Below are 26,782 nucleotides of genomic sequence, written 5' to 3'. Positions count from 1 at the left end.
GTTTGTTTTGCTGTCCATCTTGACCAGGACTTCCTGGCAGCAGAGATATTGTATCTCAATGGGACTTTTCTGGCTAAATAAAGGATACATAAATCATCTACTTTGGTGATAAAGCATCATCATAAACATTTAACAAGTACCTTTGAATTACAAAAACATAAATATGTAAAATAATTACCTGCGATAGGAGCTACAGTTCAACAATACTTGTATGATCCTTTAGCACGCCCACGTTGTGCGCTGGAGAGCCAGTGAAAAGGCAAAAAATGAAACAATGAATTGCAACGTCTCACTCTCTTCTACCAGGACATGTTTATTTACAGCGGCAAATGACAGGAGTCACAAGTGTTCCACAGGTACGTACAGAGAGACATCAATAGTTCCCACCTCCTGCACAAAGCACACTCAGCAGGGACAGTCCAAGGGGAGGGGGACAAAGAGGACACACTGTAAACTGAGCTCAAACACACCTGTTTTACCCCCTACAGAAAAAGGACCAAGGTGGAGGAGACAGAGAGGAAAGGACAAGAGGGGGGGGGGAGGAGAGGATAAGAAGGTAGGGGTGGGTCGGTATTTAGAGTAATATTCAAATACAAAAGAACATGTACAAATCGTATAGCCTCCAGGCACTGTGCTCCCATATTTACAGTCATCGTAACAGGCAGCGGAACCACTCCATGGCAGGACCATCCATTTGAGATATGCAGGTACAAGGGCTCGCTGGGAGCAAAACAAAGCCAGTGCTATGAGGTCTGAGATAAAAACAAATGGAGTCTGAGAGGGAATAGTGGCTGAGGGGGTGGTGGCGGGATGGGGTAGGGGTGGGGTACGGGGGACTCGCAGACACATGCGTGGAGTGCTGCAGCCTGGAGAATTAATCACTGTCGAGAACTACATAATCAGGTTTTACCTATCGGAGGGCACTCTGAAACTCCGTGGGAGAGCTCTCGCTAACTCAAAGAGGAACTCTCCCAGCACTCAGACATTCATACTTGGCACGTGGTCATCACAGCCTACTGTATATGACTTGCAGAGCTGCCCAATGCATCATGGAACTGAAAAGTGTACTCTATAATACATTTTTTCTCTCCAATATAAATAGATAAATTAACAAAATATTACTAATTTTTTATATATATATATATTTTCTTTTAATAAAATTAATATTATAACAAAATGAATGCCAGAATAGTAAGATATTGACTCTTTAAATTTAGGTTTATTATTTAATATTGGGAGACTCTTATTGTGAAAAACTCTTAATGGGCACACACACTCAAACATACACATATTTACTTAAAGTACTTGCAGATACATTCAACAGACATACATGCAACCTGATTCATGTAGACAAGTGTATTCACTCACTCACTGATGCATGCATGCGCACGCACGCACGTCTGCACGCACGTCTGCACGCATCACTGTGCTTTTTACTCCAGAGTTACAGCAGCAACCTGACATCTAGTCGCACATGGTAGTTATACACGTCTGTTTCTGTCCAGTGTTGTCGACTACAATCCACGATTCTTAAACTACATTTCCCAGAGTTCACAGCACCACAATAAAATTCAATCTTCTGTCACATTCTGTGGCGAAAAGCAGAATGATCAAAAATTCATTTTGAAGATCTAGACTGCTGCAGCCGCATTTGGCCACAAGGGGGGAGAAAAAAAAGAAAGAAGAGAAGGCACACTAATGCCGTAATTACTGTCTCCATTGAAATACCATGAAATAGCCTTAGGGCATGGATTTTCTTAAGGGAAAGCAAATGACTAGAAAAAGCAATATTACACCATCACTGAACTTTGGACCAAAACACAACAGAGGAAGAAAAAATTAAAAGAAAAAACAGTTTTTCATCTGAGGAGCGTTCACAAAAAAAGCCAAGCCTGTTGCATTTTGAAAAAAGACACATCCTTTGGGGTATATTTACATAAAAGCTCTGTAAAATATTCTTTTTTTTTTTCCACCTATGTACAACACATGACAACATCAGAGAGAATAGCGATCAGACCAGGAAACAAAAAATGCATCTGAGGCAGAAATGAATGAAGAAATAAACAATTATAATCCAAAACACACGACACTCATGTTGATTTATTTCTCGTCAGAAACTCGTTTCTCATGCCTTCAGTCCTACCATTCTCATCACAACAATTACGTGACACCATTCAGGGCATTTGTGGCCTTTCTCAAGCTGCATACCACAGCGCACATCAGCTTGCAGTGCAGTTAACCTCTGGCACAGGTACAGTATACTGAACTGTAAACGCAGCTTGCAAACAGATGAATAAAACCTACTTATGCGCAAACCGTTGGAGAACGAGACCGTCCGAGAGCATCAACAATGTTCAGTGTTAATATAAAAGGTTTTGCTAACAATGGCATCGATGCGCATTATGATGTATACCTCACAGACTGCAACTTTCTTGTTGTGATTTTTTGTTTTCTTGCAACAAAAACTCCACAATAGCCCTTCGGTAAGCATTATTCATTAAATATCAAGTCCAAATTCCTTCGTGATTAATGAGCGGTCCCATTTGATACAATTTTTCACCCTTGAAATGTTACCGGGAACGAATGCCTCCCATAAGAACAGTTGCGTTTTTTCTGAAGCTATAAAAACTCAACATCTCATTAAGACCTTTTGTCACTGAAGTCATCTGGCCTTTAACACAATGCCTCAGCATTTGCCTAACATTAGCCAGGCACCTAGCTCGGCTATTAAAAGGCATAAAAAGGTTGCTGTAGTGAAACATTCAGGCATGGAAACGGCAGACTGGGTTTAAATAATTGTGATATGCCGCAGTGAGGGTCGGCCCATGCATTCGCTCAAAAAACAAAAAACAAAAGCAAGAGCATTAGTGGTGTGAGCGAAGGGGGCACACTAGCATACCAGCTTGGTGTAAGGAGTCATAGTGGGGGCTTGTCTATCACCATCTTACTGCATGAAAGTCTGATGTGGGCTGTAAAAGAAAAGAATGATCAAGAAAGTGTCATAGTTATGAACAGAAAAACAATCATTGATCAACAAGAGCCTTCCACTGATGCCATGTTTTTTTAGGAACATGATACATTTATCGCTCAGGGTGTCTAAAAGGTTGACCCTTTCTCTCTTTCTATTTTCTCTTTATTATTTGTATTTACACATGCCTGTCACTGGGGCATTGTTATAAACAGATATGGTATTTTACTCCACTATTTTCCAGTGTTGTAGTTTCTCTGGGTTTTGGTCTCGTGATCCGAATGTTCTGTTGGTGGGGAAGGGACCGACCCGTTTTACGCTTTGCTGTCGTCGGGCTTTGTGTGGATGCTGTTGTCACTGTGCACTTTGATTTCAATTGTATCCGGCTTGAGAGACTCTTTTCCATTTTCTTCCTTCAGCGGTAGTTTCCTGCGGTGAAAACAAAGAAAAGAAAAAAAGCACAGACATTTTGAGACGTGCACACTTGCACGCTGCTGGGTAATTACAGGAATTCAAAGCACACATACAATAAATGTGAACAGACACAGACTCGAGAGTGACCACCTGCAGGATGTGTTTGTATGAAGCAGGCACAAACGCTAAATGCTAGTGAAATTAGAACTGAATTACTGCCATGAGAGTGTGTGGGCTTAATGGTTTTCTCCACAAACTGTGCACTTCTTGCTTTAGAGCCCACCAGTAATCACCTTTTAGACCTTTTGGTGCATGAATGAGTTGACCCCCATCGGGACTAATAAAGCTGAATTGAATTGAAGTGAAAAGGAAGCAGGGATATTAAATATAAAAGCCTCTACAGGGCTGCACACAGAAGAAAGAAACAGATTATTCATATTTATGCTTCACTTTGACCTAAGTATTTGGACACCACATCGATACACAGAGCTTGTAATAGTCACGACTATACATGACTTGGCAGACACTTTTCTGCATTCTCAGGGGAAAGACGGTTCGTAGGGGAACGCCGCGCTGACTTTAAGCACCAGCTAGTGTTGTGTTTACTCTCAATATTTAAACAAGTCTTTCCATAACCTTAACCAAAGTGTTTTTGCAGCCTAAACCTAACCACACGGGGAGATACAAATCCCAAGTTGCCCCAAAAGTCCCAAGAGTACTGATCGGACTCTGGGTCTCCAGGTCTCCGTGCAAATTATTATCTTGCTGCCGAGTGTCGTCTGCTGTGTGCATGGTATGTGAGGTTTAAAGGGACATTCCACTTATTTTACAAATGACCATCAGTCTACAAGTCATCGGGAGCACTGCGCAGCCTGTAAAAACACTTATATAATGACGTCTGTGCAGCTTTGTCATGTTTAAGAAAATAGGTGAACCTGATGACATCACTATGACATCATCAGGGTTGAATGAAAGACTGCGTTTCTTTATTTATTTTAAAGATTTTTTTGTGTGGCATGTAAGGCCTTTATTTGATAGGGCAGCTTAGAAATGAAAGGGGAGAGAAGGGGAATTACATGTAGCAAAGGGCCGCAGGTTGGAATTGAACCTGTAGCCGCTGTGGCAAAGACTGAGCCTTTGTACATGGGTGACATGCTCTACCAGGTTAGCTACCCAGGCGGCCCAGAAAGGCTGCATTTTAAACCAGAGGCATGGGGTTTGAAAGACATTTACCAGACATGAAAATATGCTTTAAAGCTGCATTATCCAGGAGATGTAGGAGCCACTGTTTTTGGAGCTTGACTAACACTAGGGAGTAAAATTCAGGATCTCTCACCATCTGCTTTTTCAGTTTCAACCATTCTTTTGTGAATTTTTCCCTTAATTTTTTGGAAATGCAATATTAAATCATTGGAGTACCCCTTAATGGGAACATGTCTTTCAAAACTTATTTGGCAAACACTATCCTTTAGAAGGATAGAAACACAATTTTCTAAGAGGGTTCATTTGAAGTGAGCTGCACTAGGACTTAACAGATCCTGTCAGATTTTAAGCTTTTAGCGCGATTATTACTAGAGAATCTCAACATTTGATCAAACTGTCACATTCAGAACATCATCAGAGGCTTTCCTTTGTCCTGTCAGCCCTGGTTGCTCACTGGTCTTGTTCTTGTTCATGCCTCCTCAGTTGTTCATGCCTCCTCAGTGCTGCGCTCTCATTTTTCTGCCTGTGTCAACCTGAACAACATTACCTCAGAGCTGGCACATCTCCCATTTGCTTTTTGTAAATTCATTTCCAGGAAAAAAAAGAAGGAAATAAAGAGATAAAATATAATTGCTGTGTTACTAAGCATGAGCCATTTGATTGTCTTACTACGCTTGTTCTTCTCATCTGCCATAATTCTAGCTTCATGTAATTCAGTAAAAGGACATCACAGCTTTTATCTTTATGATAATGAGACCGCAAGATGAAAATCTAACCAGGATGTGTTTCCAGTGATATGATGTACGAGAACTTTTATCTGCATTCGGCATAAAAAACGGCTTAATAATTGCAGTTAATACAGAGAATGGGTAAAAGTCTGAATAGAATCATAGAGTTACATAATGTGACTTAAATTTCTTTCTGTATTAGAGTTTGGTATGAGGTACTACTTTATTTGGACATTAAAAAAAGGCCCAAGTGGCCGGGTTGGATCAGTGGGTAGAGCAGGCGTATATACTACGAGGCTTATGCCTCAACGCAGAGGTCCAATGTTCGAATCTGACCTGTGACAATTTCCTACATGTCTTCCCCCTCTCTCTCTCCTAAGGTGGAAAAAAATAAAAAAGGCCCATAATTAGGCAGTAGATATTTAAAAATGCTATACAAATCTTCCATCTCTGCTATGGCCATTGCTGTTTGCATGCTATATTTTCACAGCTGTAACATATTGATGCATTTGTACATCTGCAGTACAGAGATTTGAAATAATTTACCGACAAAGAGTCCATTTTATTTGCTGTAGCCATTAAAATACCAAAGCCTAACCAAAAACCACTTATTGACAAAACCAATAGGGACACATTCATTGTGAAAATATGAACCATGCACAGACCAGCGTGAAATGAACAGTTGTCTATCTTTTGTCGTTTCATTTTGCAAATAAAGCCCCTGTGCTGACGTCTCGAGGCAATTTGTCCCTCAACATAAGCTTGCTCCGACGCCTGAACAACAGGCACAGACAACAATAAACGTTAAAAGTGCAGAATATATTGAGTTGCACATCAACGCTTCAAAATCCTTTCTTCTATGGTGCATCTTTTGGGATTGGCATAGATTTAATAAAGGGAATCAATAAGGACCTGGGGCTTTTAACTGCTTAACTCATCACTGTCCCTCACATTCAGAGTGTTTTTTCCTATTCTACAGATTTGGAACGAGGGACTGGGTCACGAGCAGACGAAGCAGACTTAAGATGATCTGCCGGTATTTGCCCACTTTAGCTAAGGGCTACATATTTCCTGAGTTCACAGGGTTGCCTTGCTTCTTATTGTGCTGTTTTTCCAACTCCTGTTAATCATTCGAGACTCGTTCATCACCTTTAACGATATGCATAAACCGCCCATCCATCGATGCCTTTTGACTCAAAGATTCTGCTCCATCCCCTCTCTTAGCCATCAAATGGAAAATAATTTGCATTGTTAAGGTTTCATGTGCTCTGACTGAGAACAAACTCCAAATATTTAACTGGGTAAGTTGAATATATGAGATCAAATGTCTTTGGATGATTCATATATTATTTCATGAGTGGAATTTGGGGTTTGACTCTAACAATGTCATATTAAACAGATGTGATGGAGCTCTTTCTTTTAATAAAGCCTTTTATCTACATTAAAAAAGCCTAATGCTGCCAGAGTCAGATGATGGTCCAAAAAGCTGTTTCACAATATTGGATTTTTTTATTACATAAACAGTGAATAGTCGATTTTAAAAGGCACTCTGCATCAGCATAACATCACAACTCCATGGGAGTTTTTCCAGTGAGATCATGAATGTAAAACAGTAGCCCTGCTTGATACTTTACCTAATAAGCCCAAATATTGCAATCGGCCAGAGGGGTTTCCCCTTTGGTTGATTGGTGGATGTTAAAGTTGCTGCATAGTGGAGCCAATTTCATGTCCCATTAGCTTCATGCAAACCCAGATTGGACTTATGTTCAGATGGGGAGGTTTTCTCAACATTTGGGAAGGGCTTGCCGCTTGAGGTTTCCTCTATCTTGAGTGTGGATGCCAAATCAAGGGAACCACAAATGCATTCACTCTACCAACATATCAACAGTTTGTCATTAAGAAGTTGATACAATGGGGAAGTAACTGCTGACGCATCAGTGACCTGAATACAACACACTCTTTACTTCCCTGACCACTGTGTCATATTTTACTCTTTCACTGAACAGATACACTTCCATTTAATCAAATGTAACACTCAATACCGACTTGAAGAGACCCCCTGTGCTCTTTACACTCAAAGTTAAAATGTTGCCCCTACTGGTGTGTTAAGTGAAGTGTAATCCCCAGGCAGCTGTTCAATTCACAAAAAATCTCCACATGTTGTTCACTTACACTACCGGTCAAAAGTTTGGGGTCTTTTTCCATTTCCATTCCACTCCATTATAGACAGAATACCAGCTGAGATCAGGTGCATTGTTTTTTTAACCAGGGCAGCAGTTTTGAGATTACATTATGTGCTTACATAATTGCAAAAGGGTTCTCGACTGTTCTTTAATGCAATATCTACATTGCCCATTATCAGCAACCATTCATCCAGTATTCCAAAGGCACATTCTGTTTACTAATCTGATATCATTTTAAAAGGCTAACTGAGAAAACATTGGAGAACCCTTTTGCAAGTATGTAAGCACATAATGTAATCTGAAAACAGCTGCCCTGATTAAAAAAACAATGCAACTGATCTCAGCTGGTGTTCTGTTTGTAATGGAGTGACGCCAAACTTTTGACCGGTAGTGTATTAACTATATCTATAATAACTGATTAAGGTTCCCAGTTTCACTGTCATACAGAGCTATGGAGAGTGAAGGAAATACAATAATTGAAAGGTGGTGCTAGCGATTTCTTTGCTGGGGCTCAAGTTTTTTAATTATTTATTGGTGGGGCTACTGAATTTACGGTAAATACATGAACACATGTGGCATTTTGTAGTACATGTCAAGTACCACATGCCTACTACAAAAACGTCTGTTGATTCAAAAACTAACAACCAAATTTACGTATATTTTGAAGTAAAAAAAAAAATATTCAGCACAATCTGCAAGCGAAGCAGAAATACAGCCAACTTTGGGAATTTTGTTAAGCGACTGTTCGTGTCAGATCCATCCATCTTCGTCCGCTTATCCGGTGTCGGGTCGCGGGGGGAGCAGCTTCAGCAGGGGACCCCAAACTTCCCTTTCCCGAGCAACATTAACCAGCTCCGACTGGGAGATCCCGAGGCGTTCCCAGGCCAGGTTGGAGATATAATCCCTCCACCTAGTCCTGGGTCTTCCCCGAGGCCTCCTCCCAGCTGGACGTGCCTGGAACACCTCCCTAGGGAGGCACCCAGGGGGCATCCTTACCAGATGCCCGAACCACCTCAACTGGCTCCTTTCGACGCAAAGGAGCAGCGGCTCTACTCCGAGCTCCTCACGGATGACTGAGCTTCTCACCCTATCTCTAAGGGAGACGCCAGCCACCCTCCTGAGGAAACCCATTTCGGCCGCTTGTACCCTGGATCTCGTTCTTTCGGTCATGACCCAGCCTTCATGACCATAGGTGAGGGTAGGAATGAAAACTGACTGGTAGATCGAGAGCTTTGCCTTCTGGCTCAGCTCTCTTTTCGTCACAACGGTGCGATAGATTGAATGTAATACCGCACCCGCTGCGCCAATTCTCCGACCAATCTCCCGCTCCATTGTCCCCTCAATCGCGACCAAAACCCCAAGGTACTTGAACTCCTTCACTTGGGGTAAGGACTCATTCCCTACCTGGAGAAGGCATTCCATCGGTTTCCTGTTGAGAACCATGGCCTCCGATTTAGAGGTGCTGATCCTCATCCCAACCGCTTCACACTCGGCTGCGAACCGATCCAGTGAGTGCTGAAGGTCACAGGCCGATGATGCCATCAGGACCACAGCGATGAGATCCCCAGCCCACCGAACTGCAACCCCTCCCCACCCCGACTACGCCTCGATATCCTGTCCATAAATATTACAAACAGGATTGGTGACAAAGCGCAGCCCTGGCGGAGGCCAACCCTCACCTGAAACGAGTCCGACTTACTGCCGAGAACCCGGACACAGCTCTCACTTTGGTCGTACAGAGATTGGATGGCCCTGAGTAGAGACCCCCTCACCCCATACTCCCGCAGCACCTCCCACAGTATCTCCCGGGGGACCCGGTCATACGCCTTCTCCAAATCCACAAAACACATGTAGACCGGTTGGGCACACTCCCAGGCTCCCTCCAGGATCCTTGCGAGAGTGAAGAGCTGGTCCGTTGTTCCACGACCAGGACGGAATCCGCATTGTTCCTCCTCAACCAGAGGTTTGACTATCGGCCGAACCCTCCTTTCCAGCACCTTGGAGTAGACTTTACCAGGGAGGCTGAGAAGTGTGATACCCCTGTAATTGGCACACCCTCTGGTCCCCCTTTTTAAAAGGGGAACCACCACCCCAGTCTGCCACTCCTTTGGCACTGTTCCAGACTTCCACGCAATGTTGAAGAGTCGTGTCAACCAGGACAGCCCCTCCACACCCAGAGCCTTGAGCATTTCTGGACGGATCTCATCAATCCCCGGGGCTTTGCCACTGTGGAGTTGTTTGACTACATCAGTGACTTCCGCCTGGGAAATCGACGACAATCCCCCGTTATCCTCCAGCTCTGCCTCTAACATAGAGGGTGTATTAGTCAGATTCAGGAGTTCCTCAAAGTGCTCCTTCCACCGCCCTATTACCTCCTCAGTTGAGGTCAACAGTGTCCCATCCTTACTGTACACAGCTTGGATGGTTCCCCGCTTCCCCCTCCTGAGGTGTCGAACAGTTTTCCAGAAGCACTTTGGTGCCGACCGAAAGTCCTTCTCCATGTCTTTTCCAAACTTCTCCCACACCCGCTGCTTTGCCTCTTTCACGGCAGAGGCTGCAGCCCTTCGGGCCCTTCGGTACCCAGCAACTGCCTCCGGAGTCCTCTGGGCTAACATATCCCGGAAAGACTCCTTCAGTTGGACGGCTTCCCTGACCACCGGTGTCCACCACGGTGTTCGTGGGTTACCGCCCCTTGAGGCACCTAAGACCCTAAGACCACAGCTCCTCGCCGCAGCTTCAGCAATGGAAACTTTGAACATTGTCCACTCGGGTTCAATGCCCCCAGCCTCCACAGGGATGCACGAAAAGCTCCGCCGGAGGTGTGAGTTGAAAGTCTGTCGGACAGGGGCCTCCTCCAGACGTTCCCAATTTACCCGCACTACACGTTTGGGCTTACCAGGTCTGTCCAGAGTCTTCCCCCACCCCCTTACCCAACTCACCACCAGATGGTGATCGGTTGACCGCTCTGCCCCTCTCTTCACCCGAGTGTCCAAAACATACGGCCTCAGATCAGATGAAACGATTATAAAATTGATCATTGACCTTCGGCCTAGGGTGCTCTGGTACCAGGTACACTTATGAGCATCCCTATGTTCGAACAGGGTGTTCGTTATAGACAATCCATGACTAGCACAGAAGTCCAACAACAAACAACCACTCTGGTTTAGATCAGGGAGGCTGTTCCTCCCAATCACGCCTCTCTAGGTGTCTCCATCATTGCCCACGTGCACGTTGAAGTCCCCCAGCAGAACAATAGAGTCCCCCACTGGAGCCCCATGCAGGACTTCAGTCAAGGTCTCCAAGAAGGCCGAATACTCCGAACTCCTGTTTGGTGCATATGCACAAACAGTCAGAGTTTTCCCCCCCACAACCCGCAGGCGTAGGGAGGCGACCCTCTCGTCCACCGGGGTAAACTCCAACGTAGCGGCGCTCAGCCAGGGGCTTGTGAGTATCCCCACACCCGCCCGGCGCCTCACACCCTGGGCAACTCCGGAGAAGAAAAGAGTCCAACCCCTATCCAGGAGTACGGTTCCAGAACCGAGACTGTGTGTAGAGGTAAGCCCCACCAGATCTAACCGGTAGCGCTCCACCTCCCGCACCAGTTCCGGCTCCTTCCCCCACAGAGAGGTAACGTTCCACATCCCCAGAGCCAGCGTCTGCTGCCCGGGTCTGGTCCGTTGAGGCCCCTGACCTTCACTGCCACCCATGTGGCAGCGCACCCGACCCCAGCGGTTCCTCCCGCAGGTGGTGGGCCCATGGGCTAGAGAGATGGGAGCCACGTAGCTTGTTCGGGCTGTGCTTGGCCGGGCTCCGTGGCAAACCCGGCCAGCGTCTGCTACCCGGGTCTGGTCCGTCAAGGCCCCTGACCTTCACTGCCACCCATGTGGCAGCGCACCCGACCCCAGCGGTTCCTCCCACAGGTGGTGGGCCCATAGGCTGGAGAGATGAGAGCCACGTAGCTTGTTCGGGCTGTGCCTGGCCGGGCTCCGTGGCAAACCCAGGCTCCGCGGCAAACCCGGCCACCAGGCGCTCGCCGACGAGCCCGCCGTCTGGGCCTGGCTCCAGACGGGGGCCCCGGGCTTCCTCCGGGCAGGGTCACTCCATCTCTACCTCGTTTATTCATTGGGGTTTTTGAACCATTCTTTGTCTGGCCCCTCACCTGAGACCACTTTGCCTTGGGAGACCCTACCAGGAGCACAAAGCTCCAGACAACACAGCCCTCAGGTTCACAGAGACACACAAACCACGATTCTCCACCACGATAAGGTGATGGTTCACGGAGAAGTGACCAGAATAAAATGAAAACTACACACACAAACAACGGACACCGCAAGAAACGGCAAAAGTTACACTTTAAGTGAGGAAGAGGAGTTGGTTGTAGGATTTTAGTGGGGGATACTTTTGTCAAAGCTGGGCACGGGGGTCCTCTTGCTGCTGGCCTGCTAACAGCGCTAACAACACTGCCAAGAGTGAGGAAAGCACCACAGGAGCTACTCTAGCAAGGTCTTAAAGCCTGGCTTCACTGACAGTATTCATTTCCACTAGTTTCTCTTGACAAGGGCGTTTGATGATTAAATAATACATTTTATCATGCTGCGACAATTGGGGCCACGGTTGGACCGGATCAAATGGAAAAAGGATAAAATAGCCGGCTAAGACTAATCAGAAAGGATTTTTTATACGTCATTATTTTCTTTGGCACCTATAATCCCTACATGCTCACATTTTGCTTTTGAAATGAAAATGTACTTTTTAGCTCTTCAGCTGCTGTGCTGTCAGCAGGACTTTAGACACCATGATGCAAGTTGCAGTTGGTGTGTCTTGAACAGTCAGACAGGTCAGTGATGCTGATGTCTCACACCTGATAGATAGCATAGCAGATAGCAAATAAAGAAGGCAAAAGAGTCTGTGAAAATTACATACAGAGTCTGACTTTGGTTAATAAGACAGGCTTGTTTTCACACAATAATCTGAGTCAAAGGTAATCAGGCTGTGGATTTTTCCTCAAATGCGGAGGTACGTACTGTAATGGACCCTCATGTGTCTGCAAGAGTTACTCTATGCGTGCGCGCGCGCGCACACACACACACACACACACACACACACACACACACTCCCTCAGAAGTCCCATTTAAAATATTGTTTGGGACACAAAGCAAACAGAAATGCTACTGGGTCTTGACAAGCCTCTTTGATAATGCTGCAAGAGCCAGCAGCTGTATGCACCTCATGTTGGGCCGGGGAGATATCAGAGTGGGAATGCAGATGTGTGTTTGTAATCTGTAAGCTTCTAAGTGACACCAAAGCACAGCAGGGGTGACTTGTTCTTCCCTCTTAACTAAGCACAAGGCCATCTACAGCAAGCCATAAAAGGCTGACTACAATCCTGGATAAATGAGGTGGCCCGGGGTCTAAAACACACTACGTCGCAGAGGTGTTTGTTTACACTAAATCTTTACACTTACAGTCATTTCTTCAGCATGCATATTTCATCATAGCTGACATCCAGAATCTGAGAGTAGGCGTAGAAGTCTTACTCAAGGACACAGCTGCTGATGGACACTTTGGCTGTCCACACGGGGACCAGAGACCTTGTTACCTGACCTGGTAAAGAAATCAGCATGTGAGCGTGATTGTGTGGGAAGAATGTGTGGAAACCTCTTCTCCAAGGCCAAACAGATGTATGTCTTTTTTTTTTCTCATTTAGAAATTCAGGTGTGCTCCCTTCAAAGCCTTTTAGCTTCTCCTGACAAGCAGCTTTTTGTTTGCTCTGGAGTTAAAATGAAGTACTGCAAAATCACACTTAATTAAATGTCAGACATCTGAGCCTGCCGCTCCAGAATTTGAGAGTTAAGTGCTCTCTACATGTCAATGTCTTGCCTCCAAAAAAGTTTGCATAATCAAGAGTCACTGTAATTTTTTTACTAGCATGACAAAGAGGGTGAAATGCTCTTGCTTGCACAATACAATGCAGCACAAAGCAGTAAAGTGATCCAGCGTTGTATAAACTGAAACATGTCAAAATAAAATAATCTAATTGCAACTCAAAGTATGTATTTTTGTTCAGTGTTTGGCAATGTTGTTTATCTTTCCATCGCTGCAGGATACAGGAGCCTAAACTATAATTTAGCATTCTGTTTTATATATATTTCCTGCCGTGAGTCATCAGAGTATGAAGACACTCACACAGTCTGCCGATTACTCATCACTTAAGTCTGAGTAAACAGCAAACTGTTCACTGACGTCAGTAAGACCCTCTCCTGCATCACCCTGACATATAAACTGTCACTGTGCCATGATACAGTATCGTATTGTGCCAATATATGGACAGACTTGTATGTTTGGGCTAAAAACTGGATTATAATTGCAGTCTGCAGCAGAAAGGGAAGTTGCCCTTTATTCCACATTCACTTTTTATCACCAGATAGTTGGATATCAGCACAGAACCGATCCAGCAATAGCGAATTTAGTTCTTTATGCAAGTCGAGACTGAACTCCTGTATGATACGGGGTGGGACTGGATTTGCCACTGGGACTATAAAGGTAAAGGTACTTTATTGTCACATACACATACATGGCTGCATCTGCATTTAACCCATCCCTCAAGGGAGCAGTGGGCAGCCATTTACCATTTTGGGGTGGTGATGGCGCAGTGGATATGACACATACCTTTGGTGTGGGAGACCAGGTTTTGATTCCCACTGCAATACATCAACCAACGCGTCCCTGAGCAAGACACTTACAGTAACTACTAGTTGCTCCAGAGGCTCCCTGGTGTGACCTCTGACATACAATTGTAAGTCGCTTTGGATAAAAGCATCAGCTAAATGACATGTAATGTAACTTACAGCGCACTGGGGCCAACTCCAGATCTGAGCCAGTGCCTTGATCAAGGGCACTGACTGGAGTACATGTTTTTGATGGTGGGGGAAACCAGAGCACCCGGAGGAAACCCACGCAAACATGGGGAGAACATACAAACTCCACACGGAACCCAGAACCTTCTGGCTGTGAGGCCACAGTGCTAACCATTGGGCCACCATATACTACTATATATAACAATATGAAGAAAAATGTCTAGAGATAATGCTGAAAAAGGTTGGTGCAGAACCAAAATTATAGACAGTAACACTTCCAAACTCCCGCACACACTCACACCAGGACTGATAAACCGTGCAATAAAAATGTATACTGTAAATACATCTTACTATTTTACTATTTATTCACTTTAATTTTTGTTTGTTTATCTGTGTCTTGTACTTTTCTCCCCTATCCCTTGCTGCTGCAACAGTGTGAATTTTCCCATTGTGGGATTAATAAAGGATTTTGAATCTTAAATCTTTTTTTTTTTTTTTTTTTTAATTGCTTGAATATGTGTTTTTTCATCATGCCCACTTTTAGGCTTCGGTCTTAAAAAGGTATGCTGCACAGACCACAGCTCGGTTAACCTGTCCAGAATCAAGATGTACCCGTCTGTTTCATCTTTCCATCGGACCCAATGACTGACCTCACACCTCACAGTCAAGAACTTACACTTAACATTTAAAAAAAAAAACGTGAAGTGAGGATTGACTTTTGAAGTCGATGGGGGCACTGTGAACACCTTTCAACTTTTTTCTTGAGGCAATCACAAAGCCCAGGGTGCCCCCACTGATCTTGGCGCAATTCGACAGATTCATAATAGAAAGACACCCTCACATCCTCCACATCTGTTAGTCCAGCTCTGCCTCAAGAGTTAAAACCGCACTGCGGAGAGAGCACAGCTCCCTGCTAGGTTCAGCCCCACATGGAGGCGAGAAAAATGGGCGGCGACGACTGTCTATGACCCGACAAACCTGTGTCTGCACTACCTGTCACCTCCAGATTTCCAGCCCACACGCTTCCACACTCTTCAACTCCCTTCAACTATACACCCCCATCACAAACAGCCTCTGCCACTTTACACCCTCCTAATTTAAAGTTCACTATTCGCTATTTATCACTGTGTACACTCTTATCGATATCATTGATATTGCTGCGCAGGGTTTGCTGTTTGTCTTTACAACTTATTACCACTCAGCATCTTCAGACTCACACTATTGACATCTTGCAAACTCAGTAGGAGTATCTGAGCTTTAGATTATCTTAAGCTTTATCTCATTATACTCAGTGGTATAGATCTTGGGTGGCTACCTTATTACATCATTCTCGCCACACTAACTCAGACAAAAATTCAATTTCTATATAATCAGGGTCTTGTTTTCGCAGTTATGGCCATCATTCCTATCAGATATAAAACTTTTTTTTTTTGCCGATGCAGAGACACCAGTTGAAACCGCAAGTATTTGGGCATCTGGGTACATGTAGACATCGTTGCAATTGATATATAGTATATAGTATAGTCAACTGTAATCTCTCTGCATTGATAAACACAAAAGTCCATGTCAAAGATGACCCAGGATGTAAACAATGTGGCAGTGGTCCCAGAGCTCAACCATTAAAGATGCACCCCTCCGATTTTACACATATCAGTTTACTAAGTTTCTCTAATAAAACTAACTCAAATATTGTCTCTTCTTAGTCTTAGCTTTACTGAAGTGCAGTATTACATTTCTGGAGTATCCCTTTAGTTTGGTAAACACAATGTTAATACAACAATCCCCATCCGGATGCCCTGTGAACTCCATTTTAAAGCAAGTGTTTGAATCTCAGCAACAAAGATGCTGGAGAAAAAACATAAACAGAATGAATGATGGACAAAACTCTGATAATAAGACCCAGATTGTAAAAGAAATATAGAGCAACCCTGATACTATCTTTGCCTTTCACGACCATTTTGCACCATTCTACTGCTATTTATGTGAAGGTCGGCACCGTACTGTATGTCTGGGACTCTGCTTTGTGTTTGTGATGTGTCTGTACTAAATGATCAACTACAATATAGCCATAAAGAAGTTGGAGTAGCAACATACAGCTCTTCACACAGCCTGTAAATGCCTGTGTGAGTTGCTGCTACAGTGCCAGCTCTAACATAAAGCTGGGGCACTGTCTGCATGCTGTCTAGGCAGGCAGTCACTCTGCCCTCCAGCAGTGTGCGCTTAAGTGACTCAGCAAAAGTCAACCCCCCCTCCTCCTACCTTCCTTTGTACCCTCTTGCTGCATCCCAGACACTGGGCTGGCACACTGACAATTTGAACACAAAAATGGCACTGCTGAGGCCAATGAATCAGCCGCTGTGGATGCTATCTTGCAAAACCTTGGTATGCCTAGCACCCTGCATAAAATAACACAGGGACTAAATCTGAAAATCGATTGTTCTATGAATTTCATGGGGGTAGGCTTGTAAAACTGCACGGGGGTAGGCTTGTAAAACTGCACGCTGTCTGATAAAATGAAAAAAAAAAAGGTAAAGTACGTGTTTGCTCATCTTGGACATACATGCACTAATATGAGCCTTTTTTTGTGGGGTCACTCATTGACTATTTGCATGCATCATTTATATAAATACAAACACAAAGCATGGGAGCACATTACGTAGAGATTTTACACATGCACGTCATGAATGTACACATACACACAACGCATGCAACGAGATACTCCAAAGGTGAAATCACTGCACATACATGTATGAGACGCACTGATGTTAGTGAATAAGACATAATCGAAGACATACTGTGGTTGAAAAGGTGGTTGGGCGGCTGTTGTAGGTGTACCTACAGTAAATGGTAAAAATAAGTCTCCTTTTTTCTCATTCACAGTAAATATGTTTAAGAGAATTCTAGGCTGCACATGACATGCGACTTCATCTGGCAAAAAAATAAAAAACGAATACCAATTTGTGACACTTTTTTAAGAGTTACGAATTGGTATTGAATCCTTGTTACAATAAATTCTCAATTTATGCGAAATATGGAGGCATTTTCTTCTGTATGCAGCTGGTTATCTAACATTTTGGATCAAATGTCTTGCCGGCTCTGAATAAATTTGGTCTTTCAGTTCATTGTTGCACAAAATTATACAGCAAAAACAGTGGTCAGCATGACACCACGTAACCCACAAGCATCCAGATACACCCACAGCAGATGCTCCCTCTGCAAGCATGAATGACCTCGTGACTGACGAACACGGATACATCCCAACTGTTACCATAGAAATCAAATCCTCTGATTGAAGAAGTTAAAGTCACTGGGGTGAAGAAAAAAAAAAGAACATGAAAAAAAACTCACAGGTAGGCGGCCTTGCCCTCTTCTATTTCTTTGCCCTTGCCGCTGGTAGCTGTTTTCTTGCTGCACAGTGTGCGCGTGATGCACATCAGCAGGCCGCAGTGACGCAGGAAGAAGCAGCTGACGTCCACCAGCACGAGGAGCAGCAGCAGCGCTCCCAGGCCCAGGCCCACCACCGTCCCCAGCCCCATGCCGCTGAACAGGGATTCTGCTAAGGCAGTGAAACACACGCACAGACACACAACACACAGCAAAGGGGGAAAACACTGTTAGCAATTTTGGTTCATGTACTGTACGGAGATACACACAGAGGTTGGGGTCAGGTGTAGAGCTGGTGGATATTCACCGTCTCGCTCAAGGGTTACAGGGAGGAAGACATTGGAGGGTTGACATTCATTGGGTGTCTTCTGGGGGACATAGGGGAGCTTCTGCAGGGGGATCATGTGGGATAGGATACCTAAAATTCAATAAGTGGTGAACCCCAGAAGGGGAAAGGACTGAGACATTTGTTTGTTAAAAATAGTAATTGCTACGAAACATTTATAAAAACGTTGTTTTTCTAGGGTTGGGCTTTAGTTTCAGTTTCATTATTAATATTACATATAGCATTGTAATATCATTTATTATTTCATTGTTTTTGTTTTGTTTCTGAAATGTATTCTATCATCGTTTATGTTAGGCTTTTTTTTTGTGTAAATAATGGATGTTAAATTGACGGACACCGGGTGGGATTAAATACGTTAAAAAAGTTAATCTTTCTGACTTTCAATCAAAGGACAGGTCCACAGGTCGGAGGTCTGCTAAGACCTGACCTCCAGCTAAAAGTGAGCCTTCTCACTTCACCCCTCCCCCCCACATCTGTACATTTAGGATGTAACTGTACTGTAAGTGTGCAGAAAACTATAACGCTGTACCAAGCTCGCTCACCCCAAAAAACTTTTACAGTGGTTACTTTCACAACCACTCGAAGGTCAATGAATTCCTCCGGAGCAAGTTGGATGGTTTCCAAAACGTAGATAAGTCCTAATCCACAACGCCTGGACTCCTCAGCGGAGTATCTTGATTGTTAGCGTAAATCCACCAAATCTCCTCCAAAACAAATCAATTTTGGCCGTACAGTTTTTTTTATAATTTTGCAGTCAATGGAATAAAAGTTTCAAAGACTCAAATAAACGAGTAGAAGGAGATCTCCAGTACAGTGCTCTGAAACAGGTGCAAAAGGCTTTGATTTATTTGTAATATCAGAAGCTTTGCAGCTTCCTATCTGCCTATGAACTTTAATCTTTTGTAAAAAAAACTAAACAAATAAACAATCGATGAGCATGTTGGCCTGAAACTACAGAACAAAACATTTTTCTCTTCTCTCTTTGCCCTCAAGCCCTGTATTTCCTCCCTATCATAAGCCAGTTTAATTCAATTTTATTGTCACAATGTGCAGGCACATTTAAGGAATGCAAGGAAATGTAGGACATTGCTTTCCATCAAACAGTGCACATACACAGTAGATAAAAAAAAGACACATTATTAACATTATCAACATTATTTAGTTTAGTTTTAGTCAACATCTCTAGTTCCACAGGTGCAGAAGTTACAGTGTGTACTTTTTCAGCTATTCTGTAACCACACTGCAGCTCGAGGTAGCAAGCGTCAGCATTACCATACTGATGCTTCAGCTTTTATGTCCACTGGGCGCCTCTTGTTCCGTAGCTTGAAGCACTAAACAGATTGACGCGGGAGGCAAAGCAAGTATTTTCAGATCTCAGAGCGGTCAGCGCTCGGAAGCACATTGGGCTCTCAGCTCAGTCGGGAGCACACAGCAGGGTCTGCTTTCAATTGAAAGTAATGAGAAAATGAAGGCAGTGCGGCGAGGAGAGGCTCCCAGCGGGCACAGCTGAATAGAGTTGTGCCCTTTAGTGATCCCGGGGTTGAGCAAACTGAACATCCACTGTAGGATCAGTGTTGACAGCTGGAGGTCAGACCTCGCCAGGAGTAATCAGCGATGGACGAGTGAGAGCGAATGAATGTTCCTACTTAAGAAGGCTCTCGTATTGGTGTTCAGCAGCCTGTGAGTTAAAAAGGAGGATCAGACATTAATATGAAGGTGAGAGCCATTGCCAGACCTTCATCCACAGCGCTGCAGAGGGGGGCCTGGCTAGTTCACACAGCATTCCGGGATGAGAGGAAAACGTGCTCTGGTTTATTGGCATTTCTTTAAACCAATCACAATCGTCTTGGGTGGCGCTAAGCACCAGACGGAGCCACAGCGCCTCTGCAAAATAGCCGCGGGAAGGAACTTGTTTTGGTGGAATGTGTGTACGTTCAAAAGTTGTTTTAGTTGTGCAACAAAAATTCTACTGATAGTCGAGCTAGCTGTCTGGATTTACCCTGCAGAGATCTGAGGAGCAGTTAACCATAGTCCTCACAAATCCACCAGAGTTTAAAACGCCAACACAAAGAAAGAGGAAGGTGAGAGACATCCGGCCGAAAATGAGGGACGTCTGGCGGATCTTACGGCGGCAGCGGAGCAATCCCCTAAATGAATCGTCCATATAGACTATGAAGTCTGGAACCTCCTGTGTGGCCAAACGGTGAGCTGAGTGCAGTGGATGTAACCAGTTTTCAGTAAGTGTGTAGCTGGAAAAAAGTATAGTTTGACCCTTCAACAAACAGTGAGGGTACCCTGTTTGTTATCTTATTTTGGATGGTGTCCAAGCTATACATTGTTTGAAAGCACAAAGCCTCAGCATTCTATCAGTGCAAACCATTTTGAAGTCCCAACACCGCTTCTACAACAGCTTTTCACTGTGTAACAAGAGAGCAAACAAAACATCATGGCTCAAATCCAAAAGGTTTCAGGAAAAGTAACCATTTTCTTTTTGTTCTTTTAAGACTAGCTGGTTCTTAAGGAGTTCAAGAGATACCCAAGTGGTTTTAGGAATATACTTTCATGAAGTAGTAGAAGAAGAGTTGCCAGGGACAGATTGAAACAAAATCAACATATGTGCAACAGAGGCCAAAATATCCTGATTTTTAGTCCCTTGCATGGATCAAACTCCAAAAAAACACAGGATACTACATTTCCCACAACGCATTTCTTTTGTTTGTCTGTCTTTGCTTTTGAAATGTCTTTTAAACTGCATGCCCCCCCCCTAGCTTTTGTGTTAAAAAATACATTTTACAAGTGTTTTCACAGGCTTCATGTGTAAAATTGGTGGAGTGTTCCTTTAAGATTAGAATCTACATCCCAATATAATCCATTAGTATTTGGACAGCGACACAAGTATTTACGCGTTTTCTATTTTCTTATCCAGCGCATTAGACTTATAATGAAACAATGATAAACTCTACACGGTTTACAAGTACGTCTGAAAAAATCCTCAAAGCTCACAGTCACAGTTTCTTTTTAAATCCAGTGTACTGGAGTACTGAGCCAAAAACGACACATTTCCAAAGACTCATGCTCCACATTGGAAGTTGTCGCCGCGTGTCACAACCCAAATGACTCTCACGTCTGTGACTTTGTTCTTGACTTAGAGCGGAGACTGCAGACAGCAGAGACTGGCAGCGAGTCAAAGCCCAGAGAGACAAACAGAAAGCCGGAGAGGGAGCGGGAGAACCTCATGGCAAAAAGGAACTCTAATTAAAACACTTTGCGTTTTCGTGAATCCGGGCATAAGGGATTTGAAACTTGTAGGCTGGATCAATATTTTCTCACCACCCCAGGCTACTGTTCCGTATCTCACCTTCGCAAAGTTTATCTGAGTTAATTTGGCTGCTGAAGCCACAGATTCAGAGGCGGTAAACAACACCTCTCCAGCTGCCCTGAAGCATGCACATATTCCAGAAGACAAAAGAGAATACTAATCCAATCTTTAAGCCACACTTCCCTCGTTTTCATCATAGGTGCCCTGCAGCTTTCATATCATGTTTATATTTTTACACCACATATAGCCCTTGTCTGTTTTATACATTCACGACACTACAAATAATGGAGCATTTAGAATCATTTTAGGTAGTCTTGTATTATGTACAAAAACAAACTCGTCAAATGTAGTTGATCCATTTATACTAATGTTTTTAGTATAAACATACACATTAAAGTGCATTTACTCCTTAATTGAAAATCTTTTTTATTTAAAAGGAATGTCCAAAGTATTAAGGAGTGCCCAGATAAAGACTTTATTAGAATGTCTTTTTTGAATGCCAGCAAAAACTCTTCAGCCTGAAATCCATAAATATCCGACTCTGATCCGATAAGGAGTATTACTCTAAGTGCTTAGCGGCAGCTTGACAGTTTGAGATTGGACTGATATGTTACATGCTTGTTAGCCATTTTAGTACATTTACTCCCAAGTCTGGAAATCATTTTAAGCAGAACACAGTCATACTGACATACATTAACAGACAAAGGGGGCTTTACTGGCTGAAGGAGCACCTTAAAAGTTTATACCAACTATTATTGTCAATAGAGAACGCATTACAAACATGGACCATGGACTTTTGTCGAGCCACGATGGTCTGGGATTGAAAAAAAAAAGTGATAGAAATTACAAAGTGTGCATCTAATTTACTCACATTTTTAAATTTTAAATATTAATTAAAAAAAACTGTTGAGTAGGATTGAACACATTCAGGTAGCGGGTCAGGATTCTACATCTGCTCTGCCAACACAGGACTGAATATGTAGCAGGCCCCAAGTACTATCTGTACAGAAAATAATTCACGTTCTTGTGAAGAATCAGGAAGCATTTCTTCACATAAATGATGCCTGGCGCCTTCATGATTTTGTGTATGGATGTAAAAGTTGTAAAAAGGAAAATAATTTAAAGTGTTTAAAGGAAATGCTCCAATGTTGTCTTGGCTCCCTTTAGTACTGCAGCCTGAGATTAGTTTTTGTTAAATTATTCTGTTGGCCAGAAAAGAAGATGCCTTCCTTCATGAAGCAGCTCAGATCTCCGAATGAGGACTGTAGGCATGACAAGCGGCTTAATTTTAAATCTAATGAGTAGGGATGAAACACAGCAAAACTAGAGTGTGGCCACGAGTCAAACCGTTTTCGAGTTAGCAGCCAAGGTGCCTTCCAACATCTGGCAGTGTGAGGATAAAGGATGAGAGGAAAACAAGTTTGGAATGAGAACACACAAATGATATTGACGTATAAAGGTAAAACACAATAAATATGTTTAATATTATGTTGTTTTCATCATTTCCAGTATTCACGGCTATGCGACAAATATTCACGTAGACACCTTTGGCTGCAGGTGCTACAGTTGATTTATAATGGAAGAGTAAAGAGAAGTGATGAGGTCATTTCTGTGTAAGGGCAATGCTGCTCTCATCCTGTACTTAATGATCAGCTGCACTCAGACATCTACAAGAGGTACCACTGGCTCCTGTAACAACCCACAGGTCAGAGTCATCCATCGCCTGCAGGGGTTTGACCCTTTTGTTGTCTTCCTGCCGACCATGGACTTGTTGTCCTTCCGGGTCACAATTGAAAATTAACTTTTTTTGGGAGCTTTTTCCAACGTTTTTGTCACTTTTTTTTCCGATGCTTTTTTAATTGTTTTTGTCACTTTTTTCAACACTTTTATTCAAAATTCATGGTCAATAAACCTTATTTATATGACATTATACCTCATTTTTGAGTTTGAAAAAAATCTGAAATTATGAATTATTTTTGACAAATAGTTACGACCAGAGTGAAAGGATGTTGAGTGAATCACAGACCGGTTCATGTCAAAGTTTAGTCAAGATACTGTGTGATATCGTGATGATATCTAGACATGATGGTGGAGACTTTGACACATGACCCCAGGCAGATTCTTTGAGATTAAGGCAGCTTTATTAAGATATGAAACACAGATTTCTCTCGAGAGGGAGATAACCATGTGTACACACTCCAAAGAGCATGTACCCAAGTGTTTCCACGAACATCAAAATAACTCCTCCTTTATACTTTTTGGGACTTCACACATTCCAAGCTATCTAGTCCTGTGGCACAATGTTACCTTCAAACTAATCCTTATATGGAAGATACTTCTAATAGATTCACACATTCCAGGCTCCAGTTTCCTGTGTGTGAAGGTTGTCCCCATACTAACCCCTCATACAAGACCTTAGATAAGATATGAAAGATATGATTTGAAACATGTATGCTGAAATATCCAACCTATCACTGTAGGTGTTTAAACCATTTCAAATTTTTTTTCAAATGCTGTAAAATTGAATAAAACACCCAAAATTCAATGAACGTAATCCATTTTACCTGCGAAGAACAAAAGTACATCCATGCATCCATATTTTTCATCCTTATTTTCGGGGTAATTTGGTTGTTTCTGGCTGAAATTTGACCTGAGGACAACACAAGGGTTAAAGGCTGAAGCTGCACATTGGATCTACTCTACCGTCATCCTAGTCAAGAGAGGAAATTCACATAAAATTAAATGATGTATTCATGCAAAGGCAGGTTTCATTTCATTCAATTTAAATCTGCAAGCAGGTTTCATTTCATTCAATTTAAATCTGCAAGCAAAGCAAATTGAGTAAAATTCCATGTGCGTAGGATATGAGGTATAGATTTTCGAGTTTTCTTTATTTTAAAAACCCATCTATGGACAGGTATTGCAAATTAGCTTAGCATGTTTTGCAGTAATTAAAAGCTTTATTTAATAAAATCCTTATACATCTTTAAATAATCACTATATATTGAGTGGTTGGCAAACAAGAATAATACAGTAGTTTTTATTTGTTGAGTATAAAGTGTCTTTGCTTTCATTGCAGCTTGCATAAAATATGCTCAATAAAATTATTTGGCAGTGCAGCCGTAGTTACTGTTTCCATGTTTATTATATCACTATTAGTCAAACTGTTAATATTTAATTGGCACTAACAGCACTGTTATTGTTCGAGTTCCCCTTGCCAGAGGGGATTGTTTGATGCAACCTGCTGTTGTTTCAAAGGGAACAATTGTGAGTCGACCATCTGAACCCTGAGAGAAAGAAGTTGGGTGTGCTACTAACTTGCCGTGTAGGCATTCATTAAAGATTTATTCAAAGAGAAAGTGCAGCCCACTTATTAACACAATACTGGAGTAAATGTAGAATGCCACCCATCAAGAACTCAGGGTCATAGCACGATACTGCACTTAATTCAGCCAGTTCTAACGAGGATGTGTATACCTATTTTTTATATCGTAACTACCTTGGATGAAACAAGGAAGGTATCTACTCTCGCTTATCACCATAGTGTTTTCCTCTTAGAAATACCTAATTCCTTCTGTGTGACTTGACTTCTCACAAACTCTCCAACTCTGTGGCCATTAATTCGTATTTCCCTGCTCTATTAACCCTTTTACTGACTTCTTCTGATTACCCGTTGATGTATAGGCCCATTAGGAGTTTTACTTAATTGCCAGAGATCCAACTGCTTGTGTGGCACCTGAAGCCATTCATACACATCTCACTTTGACAATGCAAACTCATTAGGGCCTGAGCAGTGATTGACTGTCCGTCCAATGGATCTGAGAGGACGTGTCTTGATATATGGCGACCCAACGGGCGTTCATTGATTGGGAAGGTAGCGGCTCGCTAATCTTTTGGGGGATAAACATAATCATTTGCGGATGTGGGTGAGGATTCTTCCCTAAGCGCTCACTTTGGAGTGGAAAGTTTGTTCGAGGAGGCCCCTCAGAGAGTTTAACATAATCATTAAAAGGCTGCATGGTTTAAAGGAGAGGGATGAGTCCTTCCTCGTGTCCATTTCCAAGGAGGAAGCCGGGATGAGACTCAAGAGCACTCAAGAGCCAGCCAAGAGGAAGTGAAAAAACATGGGAAATTACTCTTAACTGAGAAGAATATGCACATCCTTAACAATCGACCCCAAAAAAGACTTCAAAGAAAATTTGGTCCACTTTTCTGCAATTGCTGCTGTCTGCAGTTACAACATATTTCAGGACTAATAGAAGTGTCTCTACCTGGATCTTGGTCATTAAAATTCAAGTTTAAAGTCACATGTTTAAATGCATGACATGCACTAAAAAGTGTATAGCTCTGCTACATGACCCTTAGTTTGACTGTTAAAACACATCAAATGGGCCAAATAATCAACAGATTGTAGTGCTGCTAAAAGCTTCCAAAATTGACTTGAGCCAAAACAGAATATTAGAAACTTTCTGTTGTTGGTTCATAATAAAATGAAGAGAAGAGCCTGCAGCAGAGAGAGAAGACATTTTAAAAGTTCTCTCGCTCTTTTTAATTTATTTAATTTATTTTTCATCGTTTCCCCACACTTCACTTTGTCCTTCGGGCAGTGCTTTCGGTAAGATCATATTTAGACAGCGCAGTGTTGATTCCTAACGATTCCCTGACAAATACTACATGTTCAACATGGTGTCACTACTCAGTCTCCCCAGACTCTTCACAAAGTCTGCATACTAAGGAATTTGTTTCTAAACTGTTTTTTGCACGGTTAGAACTCATCAACACACTTTGCAGTCCCTTGGTTGGACAAATAATTATAATTTAAACCCTGCAAATAGGACAGAAACTGAATCTGGATTAAATTTTTACAAAGTCCTCCAAGGACTTTGTCATTTTAAATCTTGTTGTTACATGAGTAACCTCATTCAGCTTAAAAATATCCAACGTAACAGCAGTTATCCTTGAATTTTGCCTTTTTGGAGTGGAAAACAATCTGGTTGGTACTTGGTGCCACTGACAATACAATGACAGGCCAATGGAGAGTCAGATTGTTTTTTTAAATTAAAAAAATGAATGTGAGACAGTTGGTTTTTGGCAATGTTTTAACAATATTGAAAAGTTTGGACAACTTTCAACCAGAATTAATCTCACAAAAAAACTATTTAAGATATACATTTTAATTAAAGAAAATCATTGTGTGAATTAAAGCTTTAATGCGTAACTTTTCGATATTAATGACCATCTGTTACATTCAAGCCATTGCCAAATTAGTTGCTACAAAGATAATTAAGACTCAAGATCAGCTCCACAACTCTCTCTGTATTTCTCAGTATGGCTATGTTCAGAAGATTGTGTCATACCTTCCTGCGCAGAAGCTCGTGTG

General features: G+C 42.7%; 1 protein-coding gene across 3 annotated transcripts in view; it reads right to left on the bottom strand.

The window, feature by feature from the left end:
* Positions 1 to 289: 289 nt before the first annotated feature.
* Positions 290 to 26,782, bottom strand: part of LOC114550980 (neural cell adhesion molecule 2) — a 344,160-nt gene continuing 317,667 nt past the window's right edge. For 2 of the 3 annotated variants that reach the window (XM_028572034.1, XM_028572036.1), the window contains exons 17-18: positions 17,702 to 17,909; positions 290 to 3,397 (exon numbers count right to left, since the gene is read on the bottom strand). In XM_028572034.1, the coding sequence (XP_028427835.1) occupies positions 3,283 to 3,397; positions 17,702 to 17,909 (323 nt within the window). In that variant the 3' untranslated portion in view covers positions 290 to 3,282. The remainder of the gene's footprint in view (positions 3,398 to 17,701; positions 17,910 to 26,782) is intronic. The other variant, XM_028572035.1, reaches the window with a different exon arrangement.

This window comes from Perca flavescens, chromosome 24 (assembly GCF_004354835.1).
Source record: "Perca flavescens isolate YP-PL-M2 chromosome 24, PFLA_1.0, whole genome shotgun sequence".
Classification (NCBI taxonomy): Eukaryota; Metazoa; Chordata; class Actinopteri; order Perciformes; family Percidae; genus Perca; species Perca flavescens.
This window is presented reverse-complemented; position numbering and strand designations above follow the sequence as displayed.